The sequence below is a fragment of the Hirundo rustica genome, chromosome 1 (genome assembly GCF_015227805.2).
Source record: "Hirundo rustica isolate bHirRus1 chromosome 1, bHirRus1.pri.v3, whole genome shotgun sequence".
Lineage (NCBI taxonomy): Eukaryota > Metazoa > Chordata > Aves > Passeriformes > Hirundinidae > Hirundo > Hirundo rustica.
Window position 1 is genome coordinate 137,177,926 of NC_053450.1, and position 26,207 is coordinate 137,204,132.

Here is a 26,207-nt window from a genome sequence, read left to right on the forward strand (position 1 = left end):
CCAAAGGTGTGGTGGGCACTGTGGTGAGTAACCCTACAAGCACTAGACACAGCGTTAGAGAGGAACAGCCTGCTTTACCTTATTGTCTTGGGTTTGCTTTCAGTAGGGTTAAGAGGGTGACAGAATTGAAATTCTTATAAATAGCTTACTTTTTTGTTCATCTGAATTTGAGTCAGCTGCTTTTAGAAGCAAATGGTGTGGTCCCTCATGGTACAATATTGAGCTTCATGATGACTGCTGTTTGATGCTACTAAATATTGTAATGGCTCTCATGGTCTCAACCAGCTCAAATTAAAATTAATACAGATGAGAACTGTTGTAACATTAGGTGATATTTTAGAGCTGAACAATGAAAGAAGAATGAGAGCCCTTAGCTAACATATTTAGAGTACTGTCATCCCATAAACAGGGGGATTTGGTTGCAATGCACTCTCATCAATTTACTACGTGAAGCAGTTGATCAATCTTGGAGAGACTTACTAAGTTGCCCTGGGTCCCACAGAAAATTGATAGCAAAGACAGATACTGAATTCTGATTTTTTGTGTTATGGCTCATAATATTCTCACTCAGAGCCCACCTTTCATTTCTTACATGCAACTGGAAATCAATTTTTAAAGCATTAGCTGAGCCATAACTTCATAAATCATCATGAAACCAAGTAAAGCAATGGCTTAACCTCAAAATGTTAACAAATGCCTAGGGACTGAATCCACAAATCAAGAAAATCACACACCATTACTGTGAATAAGTTGAGAATTCCAGAGCATGCTGTTCCTAAAAGAGGTAGCGAGAAAATTTTTATGGGGATTCCCTTGAGTCTCTGGAGAATCCTTCCAGCTGTACATCCCCTTATTCCCTCCCACAGGTCATTAATCATCTTTTCAGGAATCTGTGTTATGTAAAGGGAAAAAGCTTGTCCGTGAAGAACCATATACCTGCCTCATAAAGCAAGGAGTCTCCTGGTAGATGCACATTCCAGATGTAAATGGAGGCCTAGAAGAGGGGAAAATCCGGTGCCTCTATTGAGCTCACTGTACCTGGAAGCCAGCGTACTCAGCTGTCCTAAACATTACGTCCTCCCTCTTGGCAGGAGCCTATTAACTCAAACCCACAGTTATGCAAATAGAAGTGATACAGTTTCCAGGCTAGAAATTATATATGTAATAGGGTGGAGGGCTGGTGAGTGAACATGATCTGTAGTTGCCCCAGATCATGCAGCAAGAGAAGGTTTCTGCTCTTTTGCTGACCAAAAAGGAGAAAATGCATTCTTCTGGTAAAAAGAGATAATATAACCAAGTTTAGGACTGAGTGATCGTGTTCGGGCTGATTGCTGCTATTTAAATCATCTATATCCCTGGCAGTGTGTCAGTCAGGAGGGTGAAAAAAGGTATTGCATTTTATCCCTTAATGATTCATGTGCATATAAGTGAGTTTGAATTGGAGGTTCAAATCCAATAGGTTTTTTTTCCAGATGGTCTTTTACTATCTGATCAAAATGCAAGAATAAAATGGAATGCCGTGGCTTTTGGAGGGAGAAGCAAAATTTTATTTTCCAAGTCTGAAATGAAATTCTACATTTTTGTCTGTCATTTACCTTTTGTCCCACATCACTTTATATAAAAGGAAATTTTCTAGCCAGAAAGTACCAGAAGTTCATCTAATTTTCCTCAGTTTCCCTGTAAAATATTTTGTACCTCTGCTCTCACAGGCAGAGATAGTAATCTCTGGAAAATAAACTTTTTTCCATCTCATATCATAAGAGGTGTAAATATATGTAAATATTTGTTTTCTCATATATAAAGCTGTCACAGTAGAAACTTTTTGTAAACCTTAAAATTAGATAATACAAAACAAAGTATTTCATCATTTTGCAGACCTCAAGGGTTAATATGCAGCTATGAGAAAAATAGTATTGGCAATGTGTTTACAAACAGCAAGTAGCAGTTAACACTAAAAAGCATTCTCAGTTTCTGGACACCTTTGTTCTGTTAAAGTCAGCATTGCAGTCCACATGTGCCATGGCAAGACAAGACTTTCATTCCTTGAGGTTGTATTGTTTCCCTACTCCAGAAGAAGCTAGCCCAATAGTAACTGGAGACTTACTAGTTATTTTAAATCAGATATTTTATCATGTCTATGTGTTTCTCATGGAAATAATAAGAACATTTTTATTGTGTTTTCACTTTTATTTTTTAAACATTCCAGCAGCAGAACAGCTATTTCTTGTTTGGATTCTGTGCCTTTATATTAGGGGAAAAAAGCTACTTGCTCTTTCTTTCCAGTCATTCAGCACCTAATGAGAAGCAGAGTGACCTTGGATATATTAACAGGCTCCTTCTGCTTAAAAGTTTTATGCATTTAAGAGTCTGAGAAGACATTATAAATACAGAATATAGTATATGTAACAATTGCTTCTTGAGCATAAGAAAAAGAAAGTTTGGGAAAAGTTCCATTGAGAATACTCCTTTTGGGAAAGGATTGGTCATAAAACAAATAGCCTCCCATGGCTCTAGCCTTGCCTGGAACAGACATGCTGTGATAATATTAATAAGATTTCTACACCTGAAAACTTTTCAAGTCCTTGTCTTTTCATCTACTTCCCATGGTGGCTTTTTAAAAGAACTGACAGTTGATTTTGCAGCTGTCACCGAGACACACAAAGCAGTCACACGCAGACAAGAGATTTTCGCAGAGGTCCTTCCGATCCAGCTCCCAGCTAAGAGAGCGAAGAGGAGACCCTTTGTTTATTTTTTTACTTTTTATACATTTGTGGGTCTAGCAGAAGATTGGCTTTTTGGTGTTTCCACCCCTCAGCCTCAGTGGCCAGACCAATTATCAGTTACACTTGTTTTCAGGTTAGAAATATGCAAACAAAGGACAGAGAATGAAAAACAAAGGATTTGTTTATGTTACATCTGTGGGAAAAGGTAGAAAACTGCTCTTAATATTGTACAATAACTAAAAAGATCTGACTCCATTTAAGAAAATCAAATGGCTTAGAAAAACTCAGAAAAACCAGGGTAACATGCAGCAAAGAATATTTTCAATGTTGACAACACTGTTTATTGTCTCTGTGCAAAGAGAGTGAAATTGATTTCTCATGAGTATTTGAGCCCTGGGGTCAATGGACTGAATTTCCATTATGGAAATTGCAAGTTACTTAAACTTGTTCTTAAGGAAAGCATTACTTTTGTTTAATTATTCTTTTCATTTGGCATTCTGATCTCTGCTCTGATGTCCACACCATGCTCCACCCTTTACTAGCAGAAAACTGGGCAGGAATTTGACACCTGTGTTGTTTCAAAGAGACGGTGTTCTAGTTTGCAAAGCTGTATGCTGAAAGCTGAGAAAATATCAGATCAAAAGAGATTAAACTGATGACCTTTACCGAGTGGTTAGGACCTTTGCTGAAGTCCAGCATTTTTAAAGATGTTATGCCTTCAACCGCAACACAGTAACAATAAAAACTGTTCATTTAGTGCAAAACAGCCTGAAAATGGGTACAAGTGACAAAGTAGTTTTTGATGCACGAATGTGACATTGAAGTAAAGAGTATGAAACTGCCAGAAAGATAATTATGAGACAAATGAGCTAGGAGTCCTCTGCTCCTTTGCGGGAGCAGTTACTTCTCAGTAGGGTGACTCAGAACTAACTGTTCACCAGTGGGAATTAATATTCCAACCAAGAGGATGTACAATCAAGCAGACCTTTTCTGATGGTCTTTCTGTTACTTAATTTCCATATACGTACAAATACTAAATATTGTTACAGTGCATGAACAGAAACTAAGACTGGTGTTCCAACACATTCATCTGTTATCAGATGAAGTGAATATTGATGGCTATGTTGAGCAAAAGATTCTGCTGTTTGAAACTAAGAGAAATCTCTTTTTTTGGTCGCCTTTCTTTCCTGTCTTCTCCATGGATCTTGCATCTTGTTTTATATAGTGCTCTAACTACTAGGAAGTATTTTAATGACCCTTTAGGAGACAATTTTGAAAATTTGAAAAATAGAACTTCCAGATTATAGATAATATCTCCTTTCCTCTACTTGAGTATAAAGAATGGCCCAGAAAATTTCACTGTATGTACTATGTTTAAATAAAATAAAATCAAACAGGGCTGATAATACTTTTCCATTTCAAAACTCCTATATATTTGTGTGAACTAAAATCTAAGAAAGCAAAGTAAATCCTTTTGTAGGATTTAGGTAGGGAGAGACCTGGTTCTTGGATCCTGTTCATGCATAAACTCAAAATTCATGTCCAAAATGAGTACAATAAAAACTGAATTTCCTGTATGAAAAGATACTCATGAACTTTCAAAAAGCATGATACCTGCAGGATTAGGGTGTACCTGAGTGGGTATCATGCTTGCAATTTTTTATTAAAGTCATTAAAGTTTCCCACACCCTAGTTTAGCTTCCCAATCTACTGGGATCTTTTTCTTCCTCCGATTCTGTTACTCAGTTCCTTACTCCATGAAGTGTCACTGACTTTATGGGACAGAGCAGAGCAGCACTGTGGGGTTTTGACTGTCCTGAATCAAGATTGAGGAAATATGGACAAAAACAAGGGATATGTGCATGAATCCCTTCTCTATCCCCAGAGATGCATAAACATGACATGGAGTAATAGTCAGATATATGTCTTGGCTAAGACGATGCATCTTCATTTTCCTTTTCTCCCTTTTGTTCCAGCGGTGCTGTGCTATTCTGAAAGGTGACAAACCATACAGCCTTGTTAGTCTGCTGAGAAACATGCTGCCATACATGGATGTATGAGCTGTAACACTCAGATTAACTGTTCCTCTTTTCTTTTACTGCCCTCATGCAAGATGTTTACCATTACCTGCATCAATATGCCTTTCTTCTATAATTTTGCAGTTCTCTATTTTGACATTAGCATGGAGTGTTCTACTCTAGTCAGATGAATGGTAAAAGACCATGTACATTTATTGCTATTGTTTTTGTTATTTTTGTTGCTGCTATTAATAACAACAGTGATTTGTTTGAAGTGATACTCATAACCGATATCTGTCTTCAAAGACCGCTTAAAAGGGAGTTCCTGATCTCAGAGAACACTAAGCACTTTAGCACACTAAGACAACCAAATAGTTCAAGGGGATGGCATAGCAAAAAGAATGGTTGCAGACATCAATGATTTTCATTATAGTCAGCTTTCCAAATAAGCATGGTGAGAGGAAATTTAAAAGTGGAACTGAAAGAAAAAATCTCGTAAGCAAGATCAGAGACAGGTACTGTATGGAGTAATACATGAAAGTGATTAGAAGGATTTCCAGAAAAGCAAAAAGTGATGGGAGTATCACAGAACTTCACAGAATATGCTGAGTTGGAAGGGACCCACAACGACCAAGGAGTCCAACTCCTGGCCCTGCACTGAACCACTCCCAAGTGTCTCACCCTGTGCCCAAGAGCATTGTCCAAATGCTTCTTGTAGTCTGTCAGGCTCAGTCCCTGGGGTGCCCAGGAACCTTCTGGTTGAAGAACATTTAGGAGAATAATGGAAGTTCGTGAAGTCAAATTACCAGGGCTCTACTGGAGTTTGTTAAACCTAGGACTTCTGACTGGCACATTCGCCTGCAGAAGTGGGCAGAACAGTAATTCTTGTGTGCAAGAGCATTATGAAGAACAAGCAGGTGTTCTACAGGTGTTGGTTAATATATTGAGAAACTTTTACCCCAGAGGTTACACTGTTGTTGAAAGGCTTTCAGTCACTTATTTGGAAGCACTGCTGACAAGTTGCTTGTGACAAAGACAACCCTCTTTTATCCTGACAGGAGCATAGCATAAGTGGCCTCTTGATATCAAGTTTAGTAAATGAATGGTCTGCTGTAATACTTTGGTATGATGAGTGTTCCATTCAGACCAAAATCAAAATACTGCAGGATATTTGCATCCATGTGTTTGCGCTTTTGGCTGATTCAGTTGAAAAGAGTGGTTCCAAATTCTTCTACAAGCTAATGAATAAGGCTTTCAGAATGTGTTTAATAGCATTTGGGTTTATGACATGTCTCAACTGGAATATTGAAAGAAAAATTGAATGTTCAAAATTTTGAACTTTTTGTCTGCAGGACAATTGCAATAATTTTATGAGAAAAGCAAAGCAAAATTTATTATGAAGGTAATTAGGAACTTTAGACTGTCCATTTTATGTTCAGAAGAAAGGATGTTAATATCCTTTATTGAATAAGTAAAATGTTTGAAGGTCTCTTCATTAAGATTATGAGAGTACCCGGTTGTACAAAAGAGGCATCTAATATCTTTTTCCAACTTGGTCTGTAGAAAATGAGGTATATGTAACACAGAAAAAGCAAATGCTCAGTTTCCATGTGTGTAATGGAATGGGTGAGGCATAAGTTACTATGCTACGTGTGCTCTTTGTGCAGCTTCAACAGATGACAGTGCAGCAGAGAAGAAAGGCGGAACACTTCATGCTGGCTTAATTGTCGGCATTCTAGTCCTGGTGCTCGTTGTGGCTGCAGCCATCCTCGTGACCATCTACATGTATCATCATCCAACGTCAGCAGCTAGTCTCTTCTTTATAGAGGTAAGACAAGAGTAACATGCTGTGTCACTAGTCCTGTCTCTTGGATAGGGTGTTTGGGCTCTCCAAAATAGATTTTTCTAAACTGAATCAGAAAGTATCTTTGTGTTTGTAATCTTTGAGGAAAAGGAGCTCTCCTAGCAAGTGATATTGTTTTGTTCTTAGCATGTTTCTCACTCCACTCCTTTAGCTACCATTGCTGTTACTTCTTTTTCTTGTAGACAGGACATATATCTAAGAGTTATATGCCAGATACCATACTACTTCTCTTTCCTCTCATTCATTTTCCTCACGACAGCATTTTTCTGATACCTTTCCTGTGCACTGTAATTTTATTTCCGGACATACAGTTTTTCTATAGTTTTTCTCTGGGGGGAAGAAAAAAGTATTCATTCTTAATTCTAGAGAAGAGCTGACTTCTAGTAAGTTTTTAGCTAGAAATTTGTATTAGCTGTTCCTTACACCATTTGAAAAAATCTTTTTACACTTTGTCTAGAGTGTGGAAAAGATTATTTTCACCTAATTTTTAACATCTATCATTTCTTCTGCTCTTTCTATTAGTGTAGAGAGAAACAGACTCTTTTAGACCATGATTCGTCTTAACTATTTGAGGCGTCCCCTTTAGGATTAGATAAATTGACATTTTTGTCCCTCAGATACAGATAGCTACCTTAGGTACAGATACCTACATTGCAGTTGCTGACATTTAGTCAGTTCAGTTCCACTGTAGACAAATGTATGAGAAAGGTAAATTCTCCATAGACGTTTGTGTCTACAGAAACCTGTGAATACATACACCTCCTTGTGGTTTCATTTTTTCTTAACTCAGCAACATTCCTCTGCCTTGTGATAAGTTTAGATTTGCTAAACGTGAAAGAAAGGGATGACTCCACATGGAGTTCATAACCTCCACTTGTATTCCCTTACTATGAAGAGCCCAGACACCTACTATTGGACAACAGTGAAGATGCAAAACCACTGGAAGTGTCACTAGGGACATACCTTAGGGATTGCTTAGGTAAAAGCCTGGACCAGGAAGATGTAGACATTTATTCTTAGTGACAGCAATGAGAATTGAAGTCAGACATGAAACTTTAGCATCATATTATAATAAATATTCTTCTTAGATGGAACAGTAGTGACAGAAATCAAAAAGAACTGTTTGTCAGTATTCCTGTTCTAGTAATGTAACTGTGCTAATCATTGGGGAACAGAATCCATATAATAACACAAAGTTTTCTCTCATGTTTCTGCAGCATTTCAAGCCAGTTCACTATTGATGTAGACAAACAAAATTCCACTGAAGTCTTGTATGAAATAGAAGGTTTTGTCCCTTTCTTTTTTTCACATACAAATTAAATTTACACAGATTGAATTCCTATTCTTTAACTCTACAAAAAGCAAGTTTCTTATCTGTCACAGTGTGATAGAAAAGGCTAAGTAAAAGGCAACACTGCATTTTAAGAAGAAGAGAATACCAAATTACAATACATATTTATTTATTTATTTTTGTTTTAAATGTAGTAAGGACATGTTAATTTACTTCTTTCATTGATATCATACTTATCATGCAAACAGAGGTGCCTGAGTCAGTGTTGTTAAACTCATTCCACTGAATTTAATCCTTAGGTGCCATTAATCAATCTCTTCATCTGTTAGTCAAAGCTAACATTTCCTTTAGCAATAAATGTGGCCATTTAGAATAAATGGGAAAACATAAACTTTTTGTATAAAATAAGGGAGAAATCAGTCAAAATAAAAATTATGCAAAACAGGGTACATTCTCTGGAACGTAGGATAATTGTGGTACTTGTGAAGAGTCAGTGTTAGCAAGAATTGTAAAAAGTACTATCCATGAAGGGGCATCCTTTTCCTGCGAGAGGTGCAAACACTGACGTGGGAAAATCACAAGGGATATAATAGGGGGTGACTGTACTTCAAAACACTTACGCAAATTTCAAAACTTTAAAACCATTTTTGTATCATAAGCCTAGAACAGAACAAGGTAATCCATTGTGGAAATCAAATTGCTTTAAATAAGTTTAATAATTTCAAAGAAATTTTCAAAGAAAAAAGTTGTTTGATCAATTCCCAAAATATTAAGTAGAATTTATCATTCTTCTGTTCATCTGATCTATAGGATTTACATGTTTCAAATGCAAAATAGAAAATATATTTTCAAACTTGTGTTTTGAAAATGAAGTTCAAAAAATAATCAGGTAAAACTGGTATAAATAGGCCAGTGTTACAAGAAATCATTCTTTATTGAATTTGTGCAATTGAAAAATATTTGTGTAAACTTCCAGATAACATGATGGCCCACAAAGCACAAGAGACAAGCTGCATTATTTATGGGAAATGAATGAAATATGGATCTGATGTTACCGTTTTAGGAAAAGGCCTCAAGATGATTGCCATGGGCTTGGTCATGAAATGAGAACAAGCACATAAATATTTCAGAAAATAATACTGTTTCCTATGAGTCTCTTGATTAATAAGAACATTGCACAGTTAAAACAAGATGTGACAGATGGACAGGCAGTTCCCTCCTGCAGATGTCTAAAAAATTACAAATACACTGTAGTCTGCCATCAAGTCATCAAGCCAAATCAAGATCCACATCAGTTTATCTATCATTAGTAATTAATATAACTCTAAGGCTGGCCAAAAGAAGGAACAGGAACCTGGCATGTTTGTGTTTACTTTTAAAGAAGTTACTTTATGGAGGCATCATATAGACATTGAACATAGTATTCATTCAAAGCTCTAATATAATTAATATAGAAACTTCTTTTTACATCTAAGATACTTGGTAGGTTAAATGCCATTTTCAATCAGATTTTGTTGGGTTTTTTTAGTTTAAGGGCTGTGTAGGAATTTTTAGTTGATTGGTTACTGAATAAAGAACAGTATAATAAACTGATCCTGTATCTGAGGCTTTAAGTCTCTTTCTTCTTTGTGTTCTCTGCAGATATCACCCAATATTCACTTACCTCCTCACTCAGGTTCTCACATAGCTCATCTCAAATCCAACTCATGTTTGTCATGAAGTGAGCTTTCCCAGATAAGAATAAATATACCCACACTTGGTGCTGTTTACCCTTGCACTGATAAAGGCAATCTCTTGTGCCACCTCTGAACACCATTAAATGATATCCTAAGTGCACTGGTTGGTTTAAATAAACTATATACACAAGCCAAGAAAAATGCCATTTATTACAAAAGCTATTGTCTTAGAATATAGTAACATCATTCTATTACTTTTTTGCCTTTTAAGTCTGAAGAAAATGCTACCCTAGGGGTTGTTGTTCATGTGTGTTGAGAAGAACACACACCTGCTGCCCCACCAGGAATAAAAATAGCTATTTCAAACAAAGAGTTTGAGAAGTCATAAATGCTAGTGCTAATTTGCCTGTGGTAGTGTGCAATTTTAAAACTATATCATTGAAACAGTTCAATACATTTTCAAAAATGTTCCCTTTTTTTAAAGCATGTAGAAGACTCAAATCAAAATGCACAATTTCCTTGTTTCTTCCAGCCTCTACACTGTTCAACATATCTCATTGTTCAGGTGGCACACTTCCATGGTGGCCCAAAGACATAATGAATTATCAGCTTTTAAAGTCAAGGGAACTTCAGTCAAAGTTCTAATGGAAGCAGGCTCTTCCTAAGAGCTAAAAGTAAATATTGACTAAAGATTAGCTTGTAGAGTGACAGAAGAGATGTTGCATGCCCTGGTTTTCTATTTACTTATCATTAACCTTGTGGTATTTCCTCTCCATTGAATTTTATTTAGTTGCCAATGGTTTCCTCTAATCACATTATATACTCTTACCTTGAAGATTCCTGTGTCTCTTAAGTATATTTTGAGCTGATTTGGACTGACTATTGTAAAGTAAGATACATGTCAAATAATGCTCTTCATGACTTTCTCAACAAAGTTTATGTCAGAAATCTAGCTGTAACATACACCATATCATAACTAAATACTAGCTATAGCAAAATTAAAAAGTGATTGATTTATTTACTAATTTATGCATTCAGGATGAGAGGTTTGATGGCCAAGAAGCCAATCATGATGTCCTGAATGTCATGGATTGCATCCCTGTGATTCAGATCATTCCACATATGATCTAGAGATCCAGAGCTCAATATAAAGAGGAGTAAAGAAATTCCCAGTTGAGTCAGATGGATTTGCCGAGATTTCAATTAGCTGTGGGCCAAATTTTAGCTTTAGTTTTACATGTTAATTTTTCCTCTTTTTTTCCCTCATGTTCTCTCTTTTTCCTGTATTTTTAATTTCTAATTGTTTACATATGTGTTTGAACTTGGGCATTGGGAGCAATTAATGTCAAGGGAACATTTAGCAAATTGAAAAACAAGGTATAAGTCTGACTATATTTTATTCTTTTGCATTTTTGCACCCAGTTATCTGTGGACAGAAGGGTTGCATGACACAAGAAGTTTTCACTTGCATAGTTTGTGGGTTTCTTCCCTTCCTTCCTTATGTTGTGATCCAAAGTCCTTTTGAGGCTTGAAATTTACCTCAGCTGTCATCACAGTGCTCTGCCATTGGAGACAAAAGGCAACATGATCTGGCCACCGCTGAGAAGTGAAACCTGGTGGGATGGATCCTGTGCCTGCAGTGCCCTGTTGGATGATTCCAGGATCTTCAGGAGGGACAGGCAGGGTGGGAGAGGTGGAGGGGTGGCACAGTATGGAATAGAAGGGGTAGAATGTATGGAGCTCACAGCTGGCAATGGCACAGTTGAGAGCCTCTGGATAAGAATCAAGGGACGAACAAATAATGCAGATGCCATCACTGGAGTCCACTACAGACCTCCTGGCCAGGACACTGACGAATTACTCTTTGAGGAACTAAGGGACTCTTCCAAGTCAACTGCCCTTGTCCTTATGGGAGAGTTCAACTTGGGAACATCACACACCTGGTACAGACCAGGCCAGAATATTCCTAAAGACCTGGATGACAGCTTCATGGAACATGCTTGGAAAGATGCCCTCCTTGATCTACTCCTTGTCAAAAGAGTGGATCTTGTGAGCAAGTGGAGATCAGTGGCCATCTTGGCCACAGTGACCATGAAGCAGTTGAATTGAAAATCTCTGTTAACAGAAGGAAAAGTGCAAATACCTCAACTCTGGACCTGAGGAGGGCAGACCTCAGACTGCTCAGGGAATTAGTAAGATCCCCATGGAAACTGTACATTTTTTAACATCACCTCCTATGAGCTCAGGAGCAGGCATTTCCCAAATTTCAGAAGTCAAGCAAGTGAGGCAGAAAGCCATCTTGGCAGAACAGGAATCTTGGAAATAATGAGAATAAAAAGAGTTTTTTCAAATCTATTAATATTAGGCAGTATAAAAACAACGTTGTCCCATTGCAGGCTGAAGATGATCTCATAAACAGGGACAGAGACAAGGCAGAGGCGTTTAACACATTCTTTGCTTCTGTCTTCAACATGGATGATGGACCAAAGGTACCCTGAGCTGGAGGACCATGATTTGGAGAATAAACTTCCACCTGAGCCTGAAATTATGTGGGATCTGCTGCTCCTTCTGGATCCATATGGGGCCTGATGAGATTCACCCAGGAATCCTCAAAGAGCTGGATGATGTTATTGCAAAACCTCTCGATGATGATTTTTGAGCAGTCTTGGGAATATAGAGGAGTCCCAGCTGACTGAAAGCTAGTGAATATTGTCCAAATTTTCAAAAAAGGCAAGAAGAAGGACCCTGTAAACTATAGGTCTGTCAGTCTCACTTCAGTGCCTGGTAAAGTTATGGAGAAGGTTATTCTGGGAGATACTGAAAACATCTGGAAGATAACGCAGTCACTGCTCACAGCCAGCACAGCCTCATGAGAGGAAAGTCCTCCTTATCAAACCTGATTTCCTTTTGTAACAAAGTAACCCATGGAGTTGATCAAGGAGAGCCAGCTGATGTAGTGAGATTTCTGGATTTCAGAAGAGTTCAGTAAAGTTTTCAATGCTGTCTCTCCCAGTGTCCTTCTGCACAAGATGTCCAGCTCACAGCTGGATAAACACATCATGTGATGGGTGAGCAACTGGCTCATGGGTTGGGCACAAAGGGTTACAGTGACTGGGGTGACATCAGACTGGTGACCTGTCACTAGTGGGGTTCCACAGGGCTCCATCCTCGGCCCTGTGCTCTTCAACATCTTCATAAATGACTTGGACCCAGGACTGGAAGGGACGCTAAGCAAGTTCACAGATGATAAAAATTGGCAGGAGCTGTTCACTCCTTCGAAGGCAGAAAGGCCCTGCAGAGACACCTCAACAAGTCAGAGGGCTGGGCAGTCACCAACCACATGGAGTTCAACAAGGGAAAGTGCTGGATTCTGCACCTGGGATGGGGCAGACCTGGATATACAGACACACTGGGGAATGAGATGCTGGAGAGCAGCCCTGTGGAAAGGGACCTGGGGCTCCTGGTCCAAGGCAAGTTGAACATGAGCCAGCAGTGCCCTGGCAGCCAGGAGGACCAACCCTGTCCTGGGGGTCATCAGGCACAGCATGGGCAGCCAGGCAACGGAGGGGATTGTCCCGCTCTGCCCTGCACTGGGGCAGCCTCACCTCGAGTGCTGGGGGCAGTTCTGGGTGCCACAATGTAAGAAAATATTTATTAGAGAGAGTACAAAGGAGGACAACAAAGATGGTGGCTGAGGTCACTTGATCTGTTCAGCCTGGAGGAGGCTGAGGGAACGCATCATTGGAGTCTACAACTTCCTCATGAGGGGAATAAGAGGGTCAGGCACTGATCTCTTCTCTCTGGTGACCAGGGACAGGGCCCAAGGGAATGTTCTGAGGTCGTGCCAGGTGAGATTTAGGTTGAAAAAAGTTCTTCTACCAAAAGGGTGGTTGAGAACTGGAACAGCTCCTTAGGGAAGGGGTCACAGCACCAGCCTGACAGAGCTGAAGGAGCATTTGGCAATACTCACAGGCACGTGGTGTGACTCTTGGGGATGATCTCTGCAGGGCTGGGGTTGGACTCAATGGCCCTTCCAACTCAGCAGATTCTGTTATACGAAGGTAAGGAGTGACACAATGGGATCTCTCTTTCCGGACAGACACAATGATACGATTGCCAAGCACGATTATGGGAGGCTTGACAACAGCTGAATAAAATTTTACTTTGGAGATTCTCTGGAGGCAAAAGATTTTAAGGAGTCTAAAATGACATTTCAAATTAGGACTTAGCCTCAGGCAAAAGAGCATTTCTCTTGTATTCGGCTTATAGTTACAAAACTTAATAGCATATGTGGACTCCAAAGCTGTAAGAATATGAATGAATTCAGATCTTACATATTAGTGGCTGTGTATATATTAATAGTAGTTAATATGTCACTCTCTAAAGAGCACTGTGGGTTTGCAGTTAAAAATTAACATTCTTTTGAGTTAAGATCCTGTTTTGAAGGTCAGGTGCCTTCATGTTCCCAGCCTCCTTGGAGGTATTCCAGAGCTTTGTTTTGCTGGTTCAGCTGTTTAGAAACATACATGTACACTTACACACATCACACACAGGCACATACCTATATCTTTTTTGTTGTTGTTCATCTTGGATGTTTAAGATGGATAACTTCAAGAATCTTTTTAAACGGCCACACAGAGAGTTGAACTGGTGCTATGGAGCCAGGGAGTGACCTTCAGGAAAAAGGGAGGGAGGGAGGAAGAAACAAACAGCTGCAGATCTTCAGCAAATATTAGTGTGTGATCAGAGCATGGAGGATGCACCTTGACTCGTCTTGATTTAACTTAAATTATGTCCTTGATTTAACTTAAATTATGCATTTACTAGTAAATTAAATAAGGCTGGGACTGGTTTTTAGCATCAAGACCAACCAGCATGAGGGGATCTGCATTCCTGTCATTTAACTCTGCCTCACTTAAAGCTAAAAGCGTGTAAGACTGCTAGCATGAACAGAGGATGTTTTCTAAATGCTGCGCCCTAGCTGGTGTGGTCTGAGAAAGCACTAGTTATTGGGTTTGGGTTTTTTTAATAATGGGTTGTAAAGGGGATTTTATTTTGATATCTGAAAACATTCACTGGCACACACATCTAGCAGTAGATTCTCTTCAGATTTTGACCTTCTGCTCATCCCTTGTCTGCTTAGAGGAAGGAAACTATATGAGAAAATAGCTAAAAATGCTGGAGTTCTTGTTATTTCAAAGCTCAGGAAATTTCTGACTCACCGTTTTAATTCTCTGGTTATAACAGCACACCACCAATAAGAGCCAGTTTCAACATCGCCGTTTTTTCCATGCACCATTTCTAGGTTTCTGCATTAATGCCACAAATGCAGTGTACGTCTTCAAACAAGAAGTAAATAGGAGACAGATTTAAAAAAAAAAAAAAAAAAAAAAAAAAGGGGGGATTTGTAAAAAGAATGAGATCCTCAGCTGTCTAAACCAGGTGATGTAGCTCACACAGCTCTGCTGTTTTCTTCTGGGATACGGCCCATTGTTTTTTATAGGGGATTATGCTTTTAGTTTGAAATAGGCTTAACATGGTCATCAATTAGTTTTTGTCCAGATGTTCAGGCTGAATTGTGTTTCATGAAGATGATGATTAAAAAGAAGAGAACAGGTATCATTTTTCTCTTCTTTCAAAGTCCTGCAGTATCTTGGCATTTGGAGTATTGTCATTGATCTCACTGTCATTGCCTCGTACTGATAGTAAAGTTATTTTTCCAAAGCTTATCCAGCTCAGCAGGAACCAGCAGTTCAGCAAGGGAAACCTAAATCAACCACAAGGGAGAAGCACTAAAATAAATAATCAACACTGACAATAAAAGTCAAAGGTGTAGAGGAAGGAAGCATTCTGTTTCTCGTCCTTCAGCAGCCAGCTCCTCAGATGAACCTAAGACTGCAGAAATCGTTATAGAAAGATGGTTTAAATCACAAAAAGATACGTTGAACAAGTGCTTTTGTCAAAAAGAAAACTAAATGAGGCCAGTAAATTACTCTACTGAATCTTAAGTCTGAGGCAATCCTTATTTGAAAACAGTTTCTTCAAAATATGAGTTTAACATGGTGTCAGGCAATTGTTCTTTTCTTACTCCTGGGAATACACACATTAGAAGTATAGTTTCAGATATTTGTAGCCTCATCCACTTCTGGCTGTGATTTTCCAAATCAACTGAGTGTTTCTAGAGATTAAAGACTGATGCACAAATTTCGGGTAACTTTGAGCACAAAAATACATGTTATGGTCAAGGTAATTGGTAACCGAAAGTTCTTGACTTCTCACAAGAAACCAAAGCCCTGACTACTGAGGCAGAGTAACACTAGACAAGTATTTAGACTAATAGGTGTTGAATAGTATCAGATTAACATTTAGTCATTTAGTAAGACCTTACTATAGTTTGGGTGGGGTTTTTTCCCTTTTTCTTAATCTATTTTAGTAAGCCATAATAGTTTTCCTGGAGTTTTGACAATAAATACAGAATTTGGATATCTCCATATTTACATATTTCCATATCATCAGAGTTAAACAGGCCTTCTTGACAAAGTGTGGTTAAAGAGTAAAGCTTTTAAATAGATTTAAATGTGTTTTTACTCCTGAATTAGACAAAGAAATTGACATCAGTGGAAATGTAAGATGCAGCCCTTCAGGAGACACTGTGAACTAGTCCTCTGGAAGTCTGAAAGATTGAAATATAGAAAAAGTCAATAGATAGGGGAGACAAAGTTGTGTCAGAGCATTCAGTCTAAAACGTTCTCAATAACTTCAGCTTTCATGTGGTTTAGTGTTAAATCAAGTTTACTAGGGAGCTCTGGAGAGTTAAGACTTTGAAAGATTGACCTTCTCATGCTATGTCAAGTATTTATACTCATGTAAATTCCGTTTTAAAAAGGTAGTGCACATGTCTTGATGAAATCCACTGTTCAAGTTTACTGCTGAATAGGAATGAAGAGCTGATGCGTGCACAACCACTCTGGGATTTTATGTTGGTTGAAATATGCAAAGAAACTTTTGATAGTGTTTTATAAATCTTGCAGAACAAAATCTGGGTGACAGGGTTGAGGAGATGGCAGCGGGGCAAATATTTCATTACTGTTTTCCTTTACTGTTCTTCTGAAATTGCAGATTTCTACAGAATTGTTCTCATTACATTTTTTTACTCAGGGAAATATAGACTAAGGATGGGGATAATAGAGGCTAGGATATAAGAATATCAAATATGTAACACCTCTTTCCAAGTTCCTTCTATCCATTACTGGTAGAAACTTTTCTTCAATCAGATGTATGAAAGGAAATGTAAAAGCTTATAATTGCTGCAGCTAGCAAAATATACATTGTTACAGTTGCTTTTGATAAATTACCATTTCAGATGAAAAGTGTTAAGTTGCATACATTTTAGAAATAATAATAATGTAAGCACCACAAACTCTGAGAAGCAAGGCATTGGTCTTCAGATACCAGTATTTCAACACAATTTTACACAACTGTCCATCCTCCTGTAACTGATCTGGTTAATATTGGTTACTGTTCAGCAGGAAATGAGATAATCTACAGCTAGCAACCTTAAAAAAATCATTGACTGTAACACTAGAAACCGTGTTCAAATCATAGCAACTGAATTCTATTTAGATGATGTTCAATTAACTGCACTCAGATATTTATCAACCGCCTTTTTTTTTTTTTAATCATATCTAAATGAGATCATATGATTTTCATGGATAAATGAGGCCCTATAAGGCTCAAAAATCCCTGATATTGAAAGGTGTCAAAAGAAGAAACTGATCAAAAAGAATACACTTGGCATACACTTCCCTTGCAAACAGAGTGAGAAGTTACTCCAGTTTCTACCCTTTAGTTTTAATAGGTGGAATCCTGTCTTTTTCTCTCCGAAGTAAGACAAAAGGTTTTCCCTCAGAAGTAAGATAAAATTCTACCTTTTCTGCAAGATGGATATAAACATACTTATTTTGGTCTTTGTATTGCTGCAGGAAGTCAAACATCCTGCACAGCCACCAGCAATGGTGTAGAGAGACATAATGTAGGAAACATGAAAGGTAGACCTCACTTTCCATGGATTAGCCAACTGCTGGATTTTTTCCTTTTATCTTAGTGATCTTCAATAGGAGCTGACTTTTTTAATGTGTATCATAAATTATTTTCCTGCATCTCAACATATTTCTTCTGCATCCTGGTCGCGTAGGGTCACAAATGCTTTTCTCTCAACTTCATTGCTTAAAATAGTGAACTCAAGGAAACTTCAAAAAATGAAAAATAATACTAGTCCTGTTTTCCTGCTTTGTAGTACACTGAAAGGAAGAAAGAGTTACAAATCCCCAGCCACAGCTCAGAGATTTCCTTTAAGTGTTCTGATTCCAAAGGAAAAAACCATATTTTTTCCTGCAAAAATTGTGAATTAGTTAATTAAATACCCAGTTTGATTTCTCAAGTTTGGTTTTGGTTTGGTGGGGTTTTTTAGTGTGTTTTGGTTTGTTGGTTTTTGGGGGGTAGGGGTTTCTTTCTGTTTTTTAGTTTTCACAGAGAAAAAAGACAAAGAATGCATTAGGCATTTCCTGAGCTGCTCCAGTAACTGAAGGAACTGAAGGAATTCATCTCCCAATATCTATCAAGTTACTTTTCAAGGATTTTTCAGTTAAAGCTGAAATATTTTTACAACTTTTTAGGGGTTACGTAAGGCAATGAATTGATAGTTTGTCAGTGCTCTCTTTTAAAACTGTCAACGTGCACATAATTAAGCTGAAATTAAACACTCACTATAAAGGGAAAATCTCACCTCATACATGGTAAGACACCGCAGAAAGCTGTATCTGCAATATTAGAAGATGACCTTCAAGGCTTTTGCTTTATCTCTGGAAAAACAGTCCATATTTATGTCTTATGGTTTTGTATCGTTAAAACTGATACACATTATGTTCCATAGCTAATCATCTGGAAAGGCCAATTAAAAAGAGTAGCATAAAATGGTAAATATAGTATCTTTCATCAATGTAGCAATGAAGTAGTAACTAATCGTATGTACATCTTAAAATTAAATCAGGGAGCAACTTAGTATATTAAAACCCAGCTAATCCTTACCTGTCGTCATTTGATACCATTTCTAGCTTTTCTTTCTTGCTACTTTTCCAGTGATTTTTCCCTTTTTGTTAGATACCTCTCTGTTAAATTCCTTTCTCATTTGTACCAGTGAAAATCTGAAATAAACCCTTTAAGTTTAATTGCATTATTCTTGATTTACTTTAGTGAGCCTGTGAATGGAATATGACCCTTTTTCTTTAGCAATAACCAAACTGTCCTTCTTAATTTTGAAAACACACAGAATCAAGCTTGAATGAAAAAAACCTCTCCAAAGTTTAAATAGACTAAGTTTTCTTGTTAGGAAGAGACATCCATTAAAGAAGACAGAGTTCTGCCTTCCTACTTTGTAGGAAGGTGCTGCACTGAAAGGCCTGGGATTTTAAATTACCTGCCAAACAGAATTTAACTCTGAATGCCTCAAAAGTAACCTGATCCTGCAACAGGAGGAAAAGGAAGCAGTTGCTTTTATGTGGTATCTTCCCGACAATGATCACTGAGGAAGACTTTGTGCTGTACCTGCAGTCGGCTGTGGGGTTTGTTGGCAACAAGATTCAGTGGCACCTCAAGACTTCTTGAGTGACTCTTGCCCAGCAGCACCATGAGCCCCAGCAAAACATCATGGCCATGGCAGTGCTATGGCCACTAACAACCCCTCAGCAGCATGAAGTATCCTTTGTGATTGAAAGGAAATAAAAGTGGCATACTACAGGGACAGAAAATCAAATGCAGTGTTTATATTCAGAAGAAAGATCATAAAGTAAAATTATTTAGCTTTTGAGCTGTCAATGAAAATGTAAGTTGTAACTTGTTTTCATTGATTCTCCTCTCATTTTCCTGCAATGTTTCTATACAAGCTGCTGTTACCTTCTAGCCCTCCATCCAAGCAGATTGTAACTCTTGTCAGTAAAGAGAAATAAATCAGTATATTTGGCAGATAAAATTTTCAATAGGGAGAAATCTTTTTAAGAAAGCTTTTTCTTCTCACTGACTCTCTGAAGTTTCCCTTTTTTCCCCAAAAGCTATTCCCTTTGAGATAATCTCAGACTGGTCACCCAAAATCTGAGCCTAATCCTGACATTAATTCATTTGAAAATACAGATTGTTTAAAACACTTTTCTTCCCTGGAGACATCGCAATAATACAGGAATTGTTTTATCTGCCCTAGAAAATAACTTTTTATTTTCTCTGTTTATTATCTGTTTTTAAAGCAGGCACCTAAGAACCTAATGGAAATTGGTTAGGACTTCTTAAGGCTCTAAGTACCCAAAGCTCTTAAGAGTTTAAATAAAAACGTTGCTTCTATTTGAACCATGAGAATAAACCACTCAAGGAGAAATTATGGCACTTGAAATAGAAAGTCATTATTTTGAGAGTCCTGCATAAGCTTGCCAGAATTTTATCCTAAATAATTTTTTAAATTAAAGTTCCTGTCAACACTGCCACAATATTTTCCCAAGGCACAGAGTATGTTAGAAAATTCCTATGCAGAACGAGGAAGGAAGGGCATTGGACAGATCCTCTAGAGGTTGGTGGATCATTAGTTCTATACGTGACAAATCTGATAATCAACCATTTTAGACAGAAGCTATTTCATCCTCTTCTTTGCTAAGAGCAGTGGTAATTGTTTACATGTTTGAGAACAGTCATCACCCACAAATTTAAAAAGAGGCAATTCCTCTGCCTTTTGCTGCTGCTGAACTGTCCCTTTCTATTCCTGTAACAACTACAGGGAGCGTGGTTTAGTGAGAAGTCAAAATTGCAGGAAATTTTTAGATCTTTTCATTAACAATTTATTGTAGTACCTTTCATAAAATTTTGTTTTGTTATTGCTGTTGTAGCGACGTCCAAGCAGATGGCCAGCAATGAAATTCAGAAGAGGATCTGGACATCCTGCCTATGCTGAGGTGGAACCAGTGGGAGAAAAAGAAGGGTTCATCGTATCAGAGCAGTGCTAAAATTTCTGGGACAGAACACCAGTACTGGTCTACAGGTGTAAGACATTTATTTTGCCTCTCTTTAAAGAAAAGGAGCCCTAAGCTGCTGTAGCCTGATAGAAAGAAGATTCTGGATAAACTTTGTCCAATAAGAAAAACTATCTAAAATACCAGATTACTACTGCACAGTAGTTTTGTTAGTGGACTGAGACACAATGGTTCATGCAGAACACTTGTCAGTGGGCACCTACAGTATGAGAACTATGGCACAAGTGCCATGTTATTTGCTTTAGGTGTGGGGATGCACAGTAATCAGAAATATAATAAAGCTTTGGTGCGCAAGGGTATTGCCCATTGGTTCAAGTCTTCTCTGTTATCTCAAAGACTGAGGAAAAAATCTGTACCATTTCAGTGCAAAGGGCACTGATCAGTGTTCACAGGTGATTGAGAAAATTATCTTAAGACAGGTCAAGGAAAAAAAAAAAAAAAAAAGAAGAATTTTCCAACATTTCTATAAGCAGATGTGATACACACTTTTCCGTTCTAAATTAACCTGCCAACCTCAGTTAGTCACAATGTAAATGCTTTCCAGGAATAATACAAGGTTTCTTGTACATTGCTGATTACTAGCCTGCTAAACAACTCATGATATACAGATTGGTAAGAACTGAAGACAACAGAGAATTTTCACAATGGTGGAGTTACTTCATGGGAGTTCACAATGACGTTGGGCTGATTTTCATTTCCAGTGTTCACTAAAAAATGAATTATCAGGTTTGTATTAAGGTATATTTTTCATTTCTCAGCAGTAGGTTGAATTAAGGGCAATAGATCCTTTTAGCTGCCAGAGAGCTTATGGACCATTTATTAGGCAATGGGGTAAGAAAAATAAGATTTAAAATAAATGGGTTTCTATTCTTTGCCATTTCATTGTGAGTCCTTACTGAGAAGCACCATAGACTTCAATGCACCCCTTCCAGAGATTCAGATACAAGTGTTATTGAACCCTGCTGATTCATACAGTGGTTTTGTTTAATGCACATAGTAGTTGCATAAATATATATATAAATATATTTTTTTTTATAGCTAACACAAGGCGGGTTCTTGTGACTGTTAAGACTGCATTTTTGTCATCCAGACAAAGGAAATGAATTGCATCACTGCATATTTCCACTGAGTTGTAAAATAATCCTTAATATTAGAATATTTTTATGTTGTGTAGGAAAGGTGGTTCAAGTAGTTGCAGTGCCATAAACTTTCTGCCTCTTGGAACCATTCTTTCTGTAAAATTGACCCTTTCCCTCCCTGAATAGGGAAAGACAACACTATAAATTCACACCATCAAAAACAGTTAACTCCTTTCAGGGAAGGGGTTAGTTTACATGGAGACCCAGAGCTTCCCTGAGGAGTGGAAACCTAAATTCTTTGATGATCTGGGCCTGAGACATTGAAATATAAAATTCAGGTACTGCATGTATGTTTCATAGCAGCCATTTACTATCAATTTTTTTACACACTGTGCAAGGCACTTGAATGATTTTTAAGTGAGGTATACAACATTTGTGGGTTTGGATTTCAAACAGTTATAAAAAGTTGTAGATACCACCTTAATAGTACAGTTACTTACATTTCTTGTTGATGCTTGTATGGCCTAAATTTGATTCCTTAATGCTGTTTTAAAAAAAAAAAAAGTAAACATGATTTTTGTTACTTTGTTCAGTAAATACTACAATACTGTATTTTCTGTATTCTTTTATTTCGGGTAACATATTTTTATTTTCATCTGGTTTAAATCATCTAGCATGAGATTAAAACTGTTAAAAAACTAACTGGTATTGATCTGAAGGTACTAACAAACACATTATCTCGAAGCCTGGTTAAAAGCCTGTGGCAAGTAGTCATTTCCATTTGTGTGGGTCTGCTGAGCCCTTTTTCTAATAGGCTGGGGTTAAATTGCAGGCTGTTGATTCTGATAGCAATAACCAAATGTATGCACATATATATGGTGACTCATTTTTAATAAATAAAAAGGTATCAGTGCACATCATGTAGGAACATATTTGGTGTGCAGTAATTATCATCAGTTTTTCTGGGAATCTTGGAAGTCATCAGCTAGGGTTCATTCCAAAAGAAGCCATTGTAGAGCTTTTGGAATCCTGTTTGAAATAATTTTTACTTCAGAGGACATATTTGAAAGCTATACAAGAAAATTACAAAAATCTACATAGTTCAAGGGGCATTTCATATAAGTAGAGAGGATTTATATTAATATGGGCTTACAAGTCTGCTCCTCATCTGATTCACTCCTGTTTTTACACAAGTATGTAATATATGTCATGCAGTGAAGCTGACAGTATTTTGTAATATGATTACACAAAAATGTCAAGAATTTTAAAATCTGATGTTTTGATTACTTTTGGTTTAAGGCCCTTTCACAGCTGAAGGATGTTTGTTAGTATTTGCAGACTAACTTACATGTTATTCTCCTTCATAAAATAGCAGCAATTATTTTTTTCATTTTTGTCCACCTCATGTACTTACATGGGAGATTCCACTGGTCTGTGGGGAGCATTGTAGAATACTTCTTCAGAATTTTGCCATGATGTTATATGCCATGGATTATAACATGAGGAGTTGCTGGGTTTATTAAATAAGATTGATAGGCATATGCTTATGTCTGATAAGAACTGCTATCTGAAGAGAAAACTTCCTGCATACTAATGGATGTATAGTGTCTCATTGGTGTCTGCTTTGATATATTCTGTGGTATGTTCTATTTATCCCAGTAGGCAAAAGTTAATTAAGTAATCCGTTGCTGTTTTGTAATTCCATCTGGTTTTCTAATTTTTTAATAATTAAAATTGCCACATTAAAAATTATACAAACATTAATCTAGAGGTCTGGTAAAATATTGACATTAACTGAAAATCCTATTCTTTATATTTTTATAAAGCCGCAGGTTTAATTGATCTAGACCAAAAAATGTCATGTAACCTTCTCTCAGAAACCGAGCTGAAATGTTTTTCAACAATTGATAAATTTTCATCCAAGTGTCTGAAACAGTGGTTTCACTAGCAATCCCAGTGGTCCTTCCTTTGAATCTTACTCAGAAAAATGCTTATTTATGCAGTCATTTATCCCAACTGTTATTTTACCTCTTAAACTTCCCTATAAATTTATTTCTTTAATACTATTTAATTATTGCAAGATGTCACATTCTTGTCTTATTATTTTCCATTTTAGTGTCAACTGTTCCATGAAGTCTAACACTGTCAATGCTCCGCTTTAGCTCATCCTATTTCACAGAGAAAAAGGAAAATTTGAATTCCAAGTACTCAAAGCACATTACTAAGTACCTTTCAATTGTCATTAAGATGAAACACTAAATCATATATATATATATATGTATATGTATGTGAGATTGATATAGAGATAGACAGATTGATATAGAGATAGACAGATATATCTCACCACACACAGAAATTACTGAAAAGAAAGACCCTAGCATTTCCAAAGTGGTATTCATATATTAAGAAATTGTGGAACTGCTGAAGAAGTGGAATTGTAATTTCATTCATATGTGCATACTTATAATGATGTGATTATTTAATTGCTTTCTATGTTTCTCAATGCACCCCATGATGTACTGAAGTAAGAAAACACAGATTCTTCACAAAGAAGCAGCTATTCCATAGTTTCCTCCCCTTTGCTCAAATATTGTTGCTCTTTGTTGAACACCATCCAAAGTCTTTTCCAAAGGCCTTTTTTTCATGGATTTTTCTGACGTACCCATCAGCGTTATATTTGAGGGATGGATACACATTGATTTATTTCTGCTCTGAGCATTTCTGTGAAGGGAGTCAATTTTCCACAGAACACCATATGAAACAGTTCTTTTTCTTATAATTGCCCTTCTCATTCTCTACAGCTTCTGCTGCAAATGATATAGATGCCTGGTAAGTAACAACCTACCTCAATGCAACATTATAATTTAGCTTCAGATCAAGTTCATTTTGCAACTAATGTGTGTGCTGGAATTCTGGGAGAAAATATAATGCATCACTATTTTTTGAGAAACTGTGGAAACCAAATTAAATTTGCAAAAGCTGATCAGAATATTTGGCTTTGCAAAAATCACAATTTTTTTGTTCACCTGAGTTCAAACCATAAAAACTCACTACACAAGTACCTGAGACAGCTGAGTACTTGAGCCATTAGTTTGCCATTCAAATGTGGAAGCAATGGAAAAGGAAGGGGTGAGCTGGTTTGCCAGTGAGCATGGAAGAGATATTCTTTTCTGTAAAGTGAAAGGAGTTCCAAGGAAAACAATAGAATATTTTTATATTCTGTTAGAGAACCTCTTGAATAAGCAAAAGAAACTCTAAATTGTAACACACATAATTTCATTTTGAATAGGATCTCTAACAAGGTTTTGCAAGCAGTTGTCAGTAGTAGGTGGGTGACTAGAGCATTCAGAGTAGGTCATGTTGGACCATGGTCCAGTTCACGGATCATCAGTGGGAATTTGTACCTTGAGTGCATACAGAGGGGAAAGCAATGGCTGTGTGTCGGGGGCTTTGCCCGACATTCAGGTGGTTTTAGAGTCTTTTGCTTTCTGCAAAGCTCTGTGTCAAATGGAAGAAAAAGACGGAGTCTTTAGGTTCTGATTTTTCAAGGTTGCATGCTTCATTTATTTTTATTTATCTTACAATTTTCTTAGTGCCCTACAAAGGTCTTTGCAGCTGCTTGGGCATCTGGTGACTGCTCGACTCCCCCCGCGCAGCGCTGTCTCTATCTTTTATACTAATTGCTATGTATTCTTTATTTATCATTACTTGCCAATACTTACACTAAATAGGTCATCTCTACTTTGACCTAATCTTTTTAAACTACTTTGTGCTACTGTCACTGCTGAAATGGAGTGAGGGAAGAAGAAAGAAGAAGCAGGAGACAACGCCCCAAATCTTCCATCTTGCCCCCATTCACTTCAATGCTAAAAACTTAAACCTACTGTTTTTTCACCCTGTGATAAGCTAAACTACTATCTTTCACGCTCTTGTGGCTTGCAATCCCTCCCACAATGCAGGAAGCCTTTCCCATGGACTGAGATCAAAGCCAGTGTCTTTCTGGGCTCTGGGCCGGGGTCCCAGACCCCCCTGTCCGGGTCTCTGACCCTCCAGGGCAGCCAAAGGAATGCCCTGGACTCCAACAGCTGTGTTATTAGTTTCTGAAGCTTTGTGTAAAGACATCTGACATTCACGTAGAAGATATCTCAGCTGCACAGTCATAGTGCCTATGACCACAGTATTAGCCATTAGGAGCAGAACTGGAATAGGTCACAAATTTGGCTCAGATCACAGCTGTGATCTCAGGGAATTTATTGCCTCCAACGAGGAGAAAAACCAGCAGCAAGCTCTGTTGTTCAGAGTAAGATCATTGGAATCCTTACACATGTGCCTCTGCCTTCTTGCAGAGAACTGCTTGATGCCTAAAAAACTTCAGAAATAAATATTACTGACCAACAGTAATTCTCATGTTTTAGACAGAGATTTCAAGAACTGATACCTGCTACTAAATTCTTTGTGGATGTAATGGCACATTGGGTTTGAGAGTT

The 26,207-nt window shown here is 37.5% G+C and overlaps 1 protein-coding gene across 1 annotated transcript in view; it reads left to right on the top strand.

The window, feature by feature from the left end:
* The window catches only part of PLXDC2 (plexin domain containing 2), a 258,009-nt gene extending 234,525 nt beyond the window's left edge, over positions 1-23,484 (top strand). The window contains exons 13-14 of the mRNA XM_040079639.2: positions 6,409-6,569; positions 20,498-23,484. Of these exons, the coding sequence (XP_039935573.1) occupies positions 6,409-6,569; positions 20,498-20,614 (278 nt within the window). The 3' untranslated portion in view covers positions 20,615-23,484. The remainder of the gene's footprint in view (positions 1-6,408; positions 6,570-20,497) is intronic.
* Positions 23,485-26,207: the final 2,723 nt, after the last annotated feature.